The following is a 14,064-nucleotide window of genomic DNA, read 5'->3' as shown; positions in this document are numbered from 1 at the left end:
AATAAGGAAAAGAAGGTATTAGTACTTCTTACTTCCCTGGGAAGATTTTAGGAGATTTCAAACATTTGAAACTTTCATTCAAAATCTTTTCAGTTTTATGAAGGGAAGCAAAATAACTTCAAGAATCACATTTAAAACAGATAAGACTGGACTTTCCTGGTGGCACAGTGGTTAAGAATCCACCTGCCAATGCAGGGGACACAGGTTCGAGCCCTAGTCTGGGAAGATCCCACATGCCGTTGAGGAGCTAAGCCCGCAAGCCACAACTGCTGAGCCTGCGCTCTAGAGCCCATACTCCGCAACAAGAGAAGCCACCGCAATGAGAAGCCCGCGCACCACAACGAACAGTAGCCCCCGCAAGCCGCAACTAGAGAAAGTCTGCGCGCAACAATGAAGACCCAATGCAGCCAAAAATAAATAAAAATATGGTACATTTGTTACAATTACCAAAGCAATATAAAAAAATTTAAAAAAGAATAAAATAGATAAGATTACAATATTTCTGTAATTCTGAAGAAGCAATCACCTGGGGAAAAAAAAAGCACCAGACCCTTTCCAATCCACTTCCTTTACATATAATTGTTCTCAGCCTGTTGGTATCATACCCTCTGCTTAAGATCTTTTAATCAATCACATAAAACCTAATTTTGTTAGATCTATACATGAAAGGTTCATTCATGATATGATCCAATTACCTAGCAACTACCACAATAAGTACTTAATAAATACTGGTAGGTGAATGAGTAAGTGACCTTCCCAAGATCATGTTAGTAGCATATGTCTATAGGATATTACGGTAATTTTGTGTTAGGTGAAATACATCATATGAGGGCTCATAGGATAATCAATGTATGCCACATGTCTGTATTTGGGACTTCAAGCAAAACTTAAAAATTTTATATGATTACAGAGATTACAGAATAGTCAATGTTCAAGTATTTGCTCAGCACTACGACCTAGGCTCTCTGTTCTGGGAGCAGGGATGTAACAGTGACTAGGTGGTTTCTAGAGGCACCAGGCTACAATTAAAGTAATAACTGTTATTAATTAGGAAAATAATAATCCCTTCTTGCCTACCTTCAAATCCATTCCTGACCTTTGCTTTCTATAGTGATTTAACTGCCAACACTTTATTATGAAAAAGTCTAAACATACAGAAAAACGGAATGAATTTTACAGTGAACACCCCTATAACCACTACCAAGATTCTATCATTAACTTATCATTTTACTGTTTGCCTTAATCATCTTAATCTGTCTTATTTATTTAATGCATTTCAAAGTGAACTGCAGACTTCATTTCCACCTAAATACTCCAGCATGCATACACCATTGGCTAGAATTCAGTGTTCTGCAGTTTTATTCTTCAGAGATAAAATTTACATACAATGAAATGCACATATCTTAAAATTACAGTTCTTTTAAACACACACACACACACACAAATATAATACTCATCTCTTTGAAAATCCCAGAAAGCACACATCTGTAATCAGATAAAATTAGGCACCTTTGGAACTGGCTCTTTTTTGCCTATTCAGCTCCATCTCCCATCATCCTTCCCCTCACACTGCTGTTTTTGTTGGTAAAAATGGTTGAATCTGACAATTTAATACGGTTCAACGTCACAGTCATATCATAATGTATGTTCTTCCCTACAGAGGTGATACTTTTCTCATGGGGGCTGCCTCAGTTAGCCCACATGCATCTCTCTGTCTGGAGTAAATCCCTCACTCTCCCTCCCACTCTTGTGCATCCTTAAGACTAGCTTAGGCTTTACTTCTCTCCAACCCAATTCCACCCCCAAACGAATCTGGGAAAGAGTCCCAAGGTGTTCTTGTAGCATCTGCATTTAATCATAATACTGATCACTGTGCATTGCAACCATCAGTTTACTTGTCTGCCTTCCTCACTAGCCTGTAAAATCCTTGAGGCCAGGGCTGTGTTTAACCCCTAGCACAGTGCCTGGCACTTAGTAGGAACTCAAATGCTTGCTGAATGATTACTACTATTACTCACACAGCATCTTTCTAAAGCGTCCCTCCCCTTCTATAATATACTTTTGCCTTTCTTGTGAGAAACAGACAGAGGTGGAACTATGGACAAATATTACTTTCATACTTTGTAAACAAGAAAAACGTATTTAGCAAGTGAAGGAACAGCTTATCACCTTCTAAAAGTCACTTAATCTCTCTGAACTTCAGCTTCCTTATCGGCAGAATGTCTGCTTAGGGGAAGGCTGTGAGAATTAGAAGTCATCATATAAAATTATTACTGCTGGGCTTCCCTGGTGGCGGTAAATGCCGCAGAGCAACTGAGCCCACGTGCCACAACTACGGAGCCTGCGCTCTAGAGCCTGTGAGCCACAACTACTGAAGCCTGCGTGCCTAGAGCCCGCGCTCCGCAACAAGAGAAGCCACCACAGCGAGAAGCCCGTGCACTGCAATGAAGAGTAGCCCCTGCTCGCCACAACTAGAGAAAGCCCGTGCACAGCAAAGAAGACCCAACACAGCCAAAAATAAATAAATAAAATAAATAAATTTTTAAAATATATACATTACTGCTAACATTTGAAAGCATTATGTGCCAGGCTCTGATAATCTTTCATATATGAATGTACTTAATCCTCACAAAACCCTATGGAAGGTACTATTTTTAGTCCCATTTTATAGATGAGGAAACTGAGAAACTGTGGCCTACAGTTCCACAGCCAGTAAGATAGAGCTGGGATGCAAACCCAGACAGTCTTGGTTCCAAAGACAAGCTCTTAACTACTACATTATATTCTCAAGGAACAGAGGAACCAAAACAAATACATGGCAGGCTACACCTGGAAATATTAAGGTGGATACAGTGGCACACAGTCCAGGTCAGGAAGCTATGGTGGGAAACTGGGGACTCCCTGGAGGCCTGGTAAGATGCCTGGCATATAGCAAATATTGAATAAATGACAATTACTTTATACCAGGGAAACCAACTTGTAGACATCACTCGGGTTCAGAGTTCAAGAGAATACAAGTGGATAAAGCATGCTCAAAAGAAAACAAAAAAAAATCTATCTGACAAATCTACAAAAAGGAAAAGGTAACAGCCCTATACGTAAGTTATATACTTGTACAGATATTTATGAAACAATGCAACCTCGGTGGGCTGTCAGGAGCCCAGAGCACACAAGCTGCTCTCACCTCAGTCCCGGCAGCTTGCTCATCGAATCCACGTCTCAGAAGAAATACCAGCCCACCCATCGTTTTGCCAGTTCTTGCCTACCAGTTTCTTACCATGGCCATCCACTTGACCTGTGTGCCAGTGAATAGCCCAAGTCCAGCGTGCCACGTATTTAACTGCTTTCCTGCCCTGACACCTCACCTAGCCCCCACCCCCATCACCCTCCTTAAAGCTACGTGTTTACTGGCAACTCCACCACGTTTGTGTCTTGTCCAGGGCAAGTCAGTACTTTTTCATGAATCATCTTTTAAAATCCTCACAGTACCCTTATTTTGCAGCAGAGGAAATGGAGACTTAGAAAGGCTGGCGAACTTGCTACAAGTCACAAGCTAGAAAGTGGCAGAGTCTAGACTTCAACCTAGGTTTGTCTGATTCCAAAGTCTATGCTCTTAACCATACTGCAAAGAAGGGAACTGCTATCCAGAACTCGGTTCCCAACAGTAAAGCAGGAATCTGCTGGTAAAAGGTAAAAAGTATCAAAATGTTGAGAAAAGGAGAGAGATTTCAAAAAAAGAATGATGTCATCTCAGAGTTGTAAATAGTAATGAAACAGTATAAAAGGTAGTAGAAACAAGTACACTAGATGTCAGGACCACAGACTGCAGAGTTCTGAGAAAGGTAGGTATGAGCCTATTGTTAAGAGGCTTCATAACTGAAGATGTACAAGAGATAAAAATCACTAGAACGGTATGAGAAAGGTAAAAGCCCAGGATAAGTGAGTCTTATAAAAACAAAACAAAATTAAAAAAAGGCCCTAAAGAGAGCTTTTAAAATATTCAGAAGTGAGTAGACCTGCACTGCCTAGAAAAGGTGACTATGTCAACAAACGATGTATTACCGTCTTCTACAACACCATCTGCAAAATGAACAATAGAAAAAACACTGCTGAGAGCGGCTTCGGGTCTGAGGTGGGTAGGATGGCCAAAGAATGGCTTTAAATGAGCCCAAGTTTCTAGTTGTAAGAGGATTACATCCCATGGATAAAAATTTCACAAAAGCCACAGGGAATGGAGGTAAAAGATGACTAACTTGTAAATGCTACACTCGTTTTCTAAAAGCAAAAAGTCAATCGATTCTGGGAACCTCAGACAAATGTACCAAAATTTCACTGAGGAAAAGCTATGGCTGAACTAATCTCATTTCCTGTTTGGGTCACTCAACTAGTACTCTGGGGGAACACCAGTCATGCACCATGATTTCACAAAAGGATGCAAGCTTTTCATCATATTCTTGTGGATACGTTGGTAAGCTAAGAACTAGACAACTGTACAGGTAAGAGAATCTGAAGTTGGTTAAATACCAAGTATGATTTAATAACTGCCAACAAACTTGTTCCATTTTTAGAAGATTAGGCTAAGAACCATGGCCCATTAAGTGCTTTATAAATGATTCATAGTAATACTTTCCAAACTCCACTGTGCGTAAATAAAGATCTTAAAAAAAAGCCTTCAATATCCTTGTCACCATAACAGACATTAAAACATGCTGATAGCCAACTCAGATCCCTTGTAAGACAACTGTAAAAACGAAACTCAAAATAGGATTATGAGCTAAAATGAACAAAATGGAATCTGCACTTTAAAGGCCTGTGCAGATGCCAGATGAAAAAAATATGCAATGCTGGTTCTATGCCTGATGGAAAAAACTCCAATATTTAAGTGTGGATTGGGGTCTAACGTTGGCTGCAGCAGATGTGAAAAAGATTCATACATTTAAACTGCCCATGAATTCATGAATCAACAACTTCATGTTATTAAAAAAGCAATCTTTTGCTATACTGACGACAAAAGTAAGTCAAAATCAAAGAATGTAGTATAACTGCGTTCCATGACAGATCCATCTGGAAAACTATTTGATGCTTACAACAAAAGATGACACTGCCTGTTCCTCTTTCTTGCAGTCGTTTACAGAATCACCCATTAATTCTCCCTCCAGTCCACCGTCTCTCACCAATTCCATACCTGTTGTAATTCTTGGTGGTTTCATGTCCACGTAGTGGGTGATCCCACAACTAGACGTCCATGTACTAGATAATACTCTGGCCTCTAGGTCCTTGAACCTTATTTTCTCCATGATCTTATCCTTTTCTCCTTCCAATGCCAAGTCCATGGTCACACTCTAGACCCTTCATTACTAACTGCACTGCCTTCCTAACACCAAGTATCCACTTCCTTTTACTCCTTCTATTACCCTGATTCCAAAAAACCTTTGACTCCACTGAGACTATAACACACTAACCTTACCACCTTTTTTCACTGTCCCTTAAATCCTGCCTCCTCCACCCAGGCAGCTTAGATTCCAGGGTTCACCATTAGCAGCACTCTCGACTACATCGCTTGCCCTTCCCTCCCTCTTTTGTACTTGCCTGGCAAAATACAACTGGGTAAATTCAGCTCTCTGGCAGCTAACCACAAGTGGGCTCTTAACGTTGCCTGGCAATGCTGCCACACCTCCCTAATCCATTCACTTCCACACTGCTAGAAGACTCTGTACCTTTTCCTAGAACCTCCTCTCCCATCCTCACTCTCTGTGATGACTTCGCTCCCTACATCAGAGACAAACTGGAATTAATATGAAAAGAACATGTACGTTTTCCCGCCATCACACGAATGGACCTACTTCTATCCATAAACTCTACGTTTCCTCCTGTCACTAGATGAAATGTCTGTGCTCCTACTTAATCCTAACCTTCCACTTGATACTGAATCCCAACCCCTCTACGCTGGTGAACACTATAGGAAGACAGATGTTGCCTCAATCTCGTAAGTACTCTTTAACAATTAGACCTGTCAAAAAGTGCTATAAAGCATTTCACGAAGTAATGGCTATTTAATCATAAGATCCCTTTGATGTAAGATATTTCTGCAGTAACTGGAAGTAAGTCCAGATAATCACTTAACACCCTCTCAGCTCTAAGGTTCTATGGTTTTAGAAAACATAAACCTGAAAAATACCTTAGTATAGGTTAATAGTATTAACTGGAATGTACACACACTAGAATTCTCATAACACCCTTTAAAAGGTACTGTATATAAATTAGTTCATGGAATATGAGCAATAGATTTACTAACTATATTTGACCTTTTCATTATTTAAACAACCGCTGCAATTAACTAAAGGGAAAGGGAAGGTAAAATGAAAAAGAGAACGTTGGGTAAACAGGAGAGATCACAAACAAAATTTGACTTACTGCTGGAACAACTCAGCAGGTTAAATATATTTACCTTTAACAATCTTCTTTGCACAGTCATTATACACTTGCTCTTGAGATGTGTTTGACTGGAACACCCGGTCAAATGCATAAGGCTTGGACTGAAAAACAGAAACAAGGGTTTCAACTACACAGATTAAAGGTGAACAGACATTTCTAAGCTCCTTTAAAGATGTCATCATATATTTAACCTTCAAAATAGGATACCTACTATGCCTCACTTCATGTCACAGAATCTTTGCAGAAAGGACCTTAGGGCCCAAGAACAAATCCACTAGAATAAACTCCACAGAAACAAGCATGTCTGTTTTAGTCTTTGTTGTATTTCCAGAACCTAGCACAGAAATTAGCACTACTGTGGTGGGCAATCATATTGCTGAGTGAATTTTTATTTAATGCATATCTTTTCTGGCAGATATTGAGACCCTATTTTCAATACTAACATCATCTTGCAGATAAGGAATTAGAATTGTGAAAGGTCCAAAAGTTGTAAATGACAAAATTAAAATTCAAACCCAAATCTCCTGTCTTTCAGTTCAGGGCTCCTTCCACTATTCCATTCAGCTTTCAGTTTACTGCAACAGCATTTCAACCATTCATCCACTTAATAAGTATTTATGGAGTGCCGATTATGCCGGACACCATGCTAGAATGACGACCAAGACAGATTCATTCTCTGCTTTAGTGGAACCTAAGTAACAGTGGGGCAGACATCAGACAAATGGTCAAGTGACTAGAATTCCGACGGGCACAACGGAGTGCTAATGAAAGTGCTATGAGAGCACTTAGAGGAGAACCTGAGACTGGGGAAGGCAGAAGAATGCCAGAGACACACTCTGGAGAAGGGATGTTAAAGAACTCAAGAGTAAGTAGCACCCAGCTCACCGTCATTCTCTTCAATGTTACTCATGAGGGAGGGTGAGCATGGGGAAGTACTCCAGGCATTGGGAACAGGAGAGGCTGAAGGGAACTTGTAGCATTCAAGAAACCAAAGGATGTTGTAAGTTTGAAGTGCAAGGATACAAAAATCAAATGCAAATGTCAACACGGTGGAAAAGGCAAGTAACATCTTAGTGTTATTTTAAAAACAGTTTTGATTTTGTGGGCCCCTTAAAGGATCTTGGGGACACATTTAGAGAACTGCTGATGTAGCCTGAGAAGGAGCCAGAGACATGAAATGAATAAAATCAAGAGTATGATGTCCATGCAAGTCAAGGAAGAATTTTCAAGGAGGAAGTGATTGTGTCAAATTCAGCTGTGAGGACAAAGCAAAACTGAAAAGTATCCAACCACCACAAAGATCAGATTGGAAAAGGTTGAAAAAAGAATAGGAGGTAACTGAACAGAAATCTGGCTGTGACTCAAAGAAAGCTGTCTTTTAAGATAGACAAGACCTGAGCAAGTTTAAATGCTGGCAGGAACAATCTAGTACTCTAAGAGAGAAAGTGAGCATCTAAAGATGAGAGAGAGAGCAAGGGGATTCTGGTATTGAAAGTAAGTGTACGACGGCTCTCTAGTCTCTTCTAAAGTAAAGGAAAGGAGCTGGGCCCCAAAATAAACAATCATGACCCCAGAAATAATCCTTAACATTATCGAATACTTCCTAGGTCTCAGCTGAAAAAGACCATACTTTTAAGAAACTCTACCCCACAATTCCCCTCCCTAAAGCTTGGAACAACAATAAAGATGACGCAAACAGCCCCTAAAGACCTGTCCAAAGCCATTCCCAATTCCCTGTCCCCTTCTGGCCTCCCACCAGACAAGCTGGAAGCTAACCACCTGCTAGCGGAGTCTCCTTGCAAGTAGTGTCACATGACCCAGCTCTAGATACCATGAAGTGATGGTCTGCTGGGAGGTTTCAGAGAAGGGTTTTGTTTTCCTGATAAAAAGGACCGCCTCAGCTGAAGCTACCCTTTCTCCTTTCTGGAATGAAGGTCTGGAACTGGAACATCCATCTTGCAAACATGACAAATACGACAAGGGAAAGTCAATAACTTAGGATGACAGAGGGTAACAGAGTCAGCAAGTAGAACTAAAGGCCCATCTCCAGACTTCCTATGTGAGAAAAATAACCTCTTATTTATTTAAACCACTATTAGTTTGTTTTCCCTCTGCAGCTGAAAGCATTCCTGAAGGATATACTCAGATGACCTCACTTTGGCATCAATTAAATGTAGGCATCTCAATGGCTGATTATTCTTTGGCTACGACATACATAAAAGTGCCCTTTTGCTAAGATTCTGAGACATTAACTAATCTACAGGTGTGGCTAATAAAAGATAATCTATTGTTTCACTGATTGTACAAGATGTATTCAAGATAAACAATTGTGAAAACAAACACAAGTACAGTCAAAATAACAGAAATAAACCATACTAATATTTTTTCTATCAAAAAGAAAGTAATTTTCCCTATTCATTTATCCAGCAAACATTTATTTAGCACCTTATAAGGTATCAGATATTGTAAATGAGTAACAATTTTAGAAATGATACTAATTAGTACAGAGAGTAGGGGTCAAAGAATAATAGAGGATAAGGTCGGATAGATTCTTGAATACTAAGTTAAACAGCTATATACTAGGATCGAATATAAGTGATCAAGTAATGTTAACTAAATCGAAATGGAGACCGCTTCTAGGGTTAAAGAACTCATGATTATTATTATTATTATTTTTTTTTTTTTTTGCGGTACGCGGGCCTCTCACTGTTGTGGCCTCTCCCGTTGCGGAGCACAGGCTCCAGATGTGCAGGCTCAGCGGCCATGGCTCACGGGCCCAGCCGCTCCGCAGCATGTGGGATCTTCCCGGACTGGGGCACGAACCCGTGTCCCCTGCATTGGCAGGCGGACTCCCAACCACTGCGCCACCAGGGAAGCACTCATGATTAATTTTACTTGCAAGAAACAAGTTAACAAAAAACAGGTAATAGTGTGACAAATGCATCTCTCCAAAATAAGGCAAATAATACTTTTTTGGGGGGGGGGGGATTTTGTTTGTTTAATTTTTGGCTGTGTTGGGTCTTCGTTGCTGCGCGTGGACTTTCTCTAGTTGTGGCGAGCGGGGGCTACTCTTTGTTGCGGTGCGCGGGCTTCTCATTGTGTGGCTTCTCTTATTGCGGAGCACGGGCTCTAGGCGCACCGGCTTCAATAGCTGTGGCACGTGGGCTCTAGAGTGCAGGCTCAGTAGTTGTAGCTGATGCACATGCTTATTAGCTGCTCCGCGGCATGTGGGTTTTTCCTGGACCAGGGCTCGAACCCGTGTCCCCTGCATTGGCAGGCGGATTCTTAACCACTGTGCCACTAGGGAAGCCCTTACCTTAGATTTCTTAAGTGAAGTGGTTCCTATTTGAATCTGCACGGACCAGGCTGAACACCAAATTTGGTTACAAAGGACACCCTCTGGCAGGAATATGTCTTTCTCTGGAATTCTGAATAGTGATTTTCAGATAACATGGGATTACATCATATTAGATTTTCCTTAGTTAGATTCCTTAGATAGATTATGGGTGAACATTCCACAATTGTAAAGGTATATTATGATGGCTTCTTCTCTTTTAATTTTCGTATTTAAGGTAATCAGGATCAAACACCAAATCATCATACATTTGAAAGGGGAAATCGTGTTGTGCTAGAGGTAAGGAACTGGGTCTAACTTCAATGAACTACAACAGCCTGTTTTGGGTTCTGTCCTCTACAGTATACCACATAAGGAACGATGATTAGTAAAGATGCTTAACGATGCAAATATGCACGTTCCACTTTCACGATGCATAAATAAATGTGGGAATAACTTTTTCTATTGATTTTTTTATTTGGTGTTTTCAGCAGGCTCCTTTGAACTATATAACCAGGTGTTGCCCTGGTCCCCCAGTTTTTGTGGATAACAAGTTTGCATATCTAAAGCAAATAGTTCTATCTGTATCATTCAAAGTTGTTCAAAAAAATAATGCATTTATTTCATTCAATATGTGATATTTATAGCACTTCACTGAGCACTTAATTACAAAAAAAATCTGTACAAAGGCTGTAAAGCACAGAGAAACACTACAAGATTACATTGCCATGAGGTCACATTACATTAAAATCACTGATTATATGAGTAACAGGAAAAAAGTTTGGACAAAATATTGGAAACTGAATTTATAGGAAAATCAGAATCCTAAAAAATTATCTTCTACGTGAGCACTGATTACATGTACAATTCAGTTAACACTGTAAACTAAAATACTTATTTTTTTAATTTTGATTTAACCAGAAAGCTGTGTACAAAATGTTGTAAAATTGTTTAAGATAATTTAATTTAAAATGCTGCACTGCAGCAATTCCTTCTTAAACTATTTACTTTGAATCAGGATCAGGATCCAGTAAAATGAACAAAACAAACCATGGGATGACTTTTACCTGGAGATTTTCTAATTCCACCCCTCCTAGCTGCCCTTATAAATTCCCAGACAACTTTTTAAAAAGATAAAATAAAGCACTTTAAAAAATTGGGGGGGGGGAAGACCTCAGAGTAATTAATGACTTACTATATGCAAAACACTGGTTTCAGAAACTAATGAATTAAACATGTTGCCTTACACTTTTTAAAGCTGTATCACACTCAGTTTAATGTATTTTTGCTTATACTTAAACAAAAACAAACGACTAAAATGCTTACCAGTTTATCTAAAGGCCAACTGTACATTACTGATTCACAACTCAAATCACTCACCCATGATTTCTAATATTATCACTTAAATTTATTTAAATGCTAAGGAAACCTAAGTAAAGAAATTCAAAGGAAACAACCTAAAATAAACGTTATGCTTCCTGTGGTAATTGTTTATATTCTTTTAACTCTTTCCTCGAATCTTATGTCACATTTGGCCTGCGTTAGAAGGTTGCCTTCTAACCTAATCATAAAAGGTTTTGTGAATCCTAAATTCTATCATTCCAAAACATAAATCTTGATAATACTTATAGATTTGTGTAAATACGCATACAAAAAAATATCTGAAGTACTAAGACATTCTTACTACAAATCTGAAAGGAAGACAGCTTTGATGTTCAACCACTGTTGAGAGGCTGAATAACCATAAAAACTCTGTGAGAAACTAGCAGCCTACTAGTGTTTGCCAACTAACAACCCAGGCCTTGCAAGCCTCCTCTGATTCCACACACGCACAATGTATCACCCTAAACGAAAAGGATGACTACTTTCGTGCTTAACTTCTTGGCCTCACCACCCATGTCATTTATAGCCTGAGTTTTTCTGTGCACTTGTTAACAAAGAACCAGCCTGACAGTCCTCACACAGTAGTAGCTGGCACTTGTTAGGAACCTAACGACTTGTTTGCCAAAGCCCTCCTGAGCTACGTGGAGCTATGACATCCATATTCTAGAGCTGAACTTTGGGAACGTTCACATAAAAACGCTAAAGAACTTGAGTTCTGTCTTACATGTCAATGCTTTTCATCTTCAACGTTCCATCTCCCGTGATCCCTTTGTCTGGTTTCCAAATTAACTACCCAAACATATGCCAAATGTGGAATACCACTAGAGAAAAAGTCAACGTTAACACTGGGTAGCATGACAGCCATGTAGAAGCAAGTTCTGTCAAACGGCATCACCAAGAAAGATGACTTTCATTTCCAGTCACAGTTCACCGTTCTGTGGGCAGTATCTTGCCACCCATTTTAATCTCGAGCTGGGGATGTTATTTTCAGAGACCTTTCAATACCAGAGATCAGACCTCAAAAAAAAAACAAAAACGAAAAAAGACAGACACCAACCCCACCTTACTTTCTGGTTCTCAGAAGTTGACAATGATCCGCCAAGCCTAGTCATGTCATGGTTTATACTACGAAGGACAGTATCTCACCATCCTCGGCATATTATCAAGTTCTTCAAGGTAGCTCCTCACCGTAGACGTAGGAAGCTGACACTAACAAGAAACCTAGTTTACTGGTCCAATTTTACCTTTTTCTCAAAAAAACCTAGTTTACTGACCCAATTTTACCTTTTTCTCAAAAAACTGGTCCAATTTTACCTTTTTCTCTTTTCCCTTTTTCTGTTATAATACTTTGATATACACACAAAAGAGTTCACACTCTTTCCCATACCGTTACCCCCGTAAAACCCAATGAGAGTGACACTCATTTATGACCCTCCCCGTTCTTTTTTCGCAGCCCTCCCCGTTCGCCGTGTGTAACTGTAAACCCGAAGGCGGGCTGGGCGACCACCGAGTGCACGGGTCCAACTGCGCTAGGTGCAGTTTCCCTTTCCCCGTAGGGGAGACGATGCAGTCTAACGCATACGGCTTTCCCCGAGACCACGCATCGTGACTATTTAAGGTACGGAGGGCAGGTCTCAGAGCTCAACGCGCCCGAATGGGAAGTCGTGGGGAGGCGGCGGCGCGACCCCCCGACAGCACCTGCACCAGGACCCGCAAGCGCACGCAAGCCGGCCCCGGTGCCCGCAACCCGCGCCCGCCCCGCCCCGCCCCGCCCCTCCCGCGCGCGCCCCAGGTGCGGGAGGGCCGCGGACCCAGGGCGGGTGCTTCCCGTCGCCGGCGCCGCAGACCAGGGCGGGGCGACCCAGGAGCACCCGAGGAGGCGCCGCGCCCCTCCCCGGGCCATCAGGGCCCCCAAAGCTCGCTCCCCGCTTCCCTGAACTCCAGGAGCGGCCGGGCCCGAAAGAGGGGGCTGGGGGCACTCACCGCGATCATGATCGTGTCTTCTCCCTGAAACTTGGCGATGTACTTATCGCCGCGGTTCACCTCGGACTCGTTCAGCGGTCTGAAGCGACACATCACTTTGATGTTGCACTCGGCCGGGTCCGCCATCTTCCTGGCTGCCGGGGCCGGAGGCCGGGAGCCACTCCCCGCCGCTCAGTCTTGGAGGAAACGGGCCGAGCCGAGGGGCTGGAGTCGCGAAGGCCGAGGGCCCGCGGTCCGCGGCGTCGCGCTTCCCCGGCGGAGCGGCCGGGACCGGGGCTGCAGCGCCCGCGCCGGCACCGTCGCCCGCAGGCTCACTTCCGACCCATCATGGCAGCCATGGCGGCGGCGCCGGGCGGCGGCGGCTCCTCAGCTTCTCCTTCGCCGGCGGGGCAGGGTGCGGGGCTGGGGGATCCCGGAGACCGGGAACACGACCTCCTCTTTCTTCCTCGGAGAGAGCAGGCCGCGCTCAGCGTCGGCCCACCCTGCTCTCCGCTTGCCGGTTCGCCCGCTACCGCCTACTCATTCCAGACTCCGCGGACGGGCGACGGGCGGTGGGAGGGGCGGCGCGGGGCGGGATGAGCATTGCGCACGCGCGGCGGGCCCGGCGCCCCGGCGACCAATCCGCGCCCGCGCCGCCGCTCCGCGCCGGGGTCGCAGGGCCAAGTTTCCCGACGAGCACGCGCAGAGGGACCTGTGGATCCCGCCGGAGGATTCGCCGGAGTTGGCTGAAGCGCTAGCTTTATTTCCTTTAGAGTACAAGGGACTTGTTAAGACTGCTTGATGTTGTGGTTTAAGTAAAACACTGTATTCCTCTTGGGAAGTGTTTGCTTTCTATTTGGTCTGGAGATACATTGATTCCTAGCCCACCTTTTTAGAGCGCTTTGCCAGAAAAAGGAAAATTTGAATGAAGGGCGGTACCTGGCTTCTGA

The 14,064-nt window shown here is 42.6% G+C and overlaps 1 protein-coding gene across 1 annotated transcript in view; it reads right to left on the bottom strand.

Moving 5' to 3' along the window:
- KIF5B (kinesin family member 5B) overlaps nt 1–13,670 on the bottom strand; it is a 44,014-nt gene extending 30,344 nt beyond the window's left edge. Inside the window, exons 1-2 of the mRNA XM_060006339.1 lie at nt 13,136–13,670; nt 6,449–6,536 (exon numbers count right to left, since the gene is read on the bottom strand). Coding sequence (XP_059862322.1) covers nt 6,449–6,536; nt 13,136–13,261 — 214 coding nt within the window. The 5' untranslated portion in view covers nt 13,262–13,670. The remainder of the gene's footprint in view (nt 1–6,448; nt 6,537–13,135) is intronic.
- Nucleotides 13,671–14,064: the final 394 nt, after the last annotated feature.

Source organism: Delphinus delphis, chromosome 2, assembly GCF_949987515.2.
Source record: "Delphinus delphis chromosome 2, mDelDel1.2, whole genome shotgun sequence".
Lineage (NCBI taxonomy): Eukaryota > Metazoa > Chordata > Mammalia > Artiodactyla > Delphinidae > Delphinus > Delphinus delphis.
This window is presented reverse-complemented; position numbering and strand designations above follow the sequence as displayed.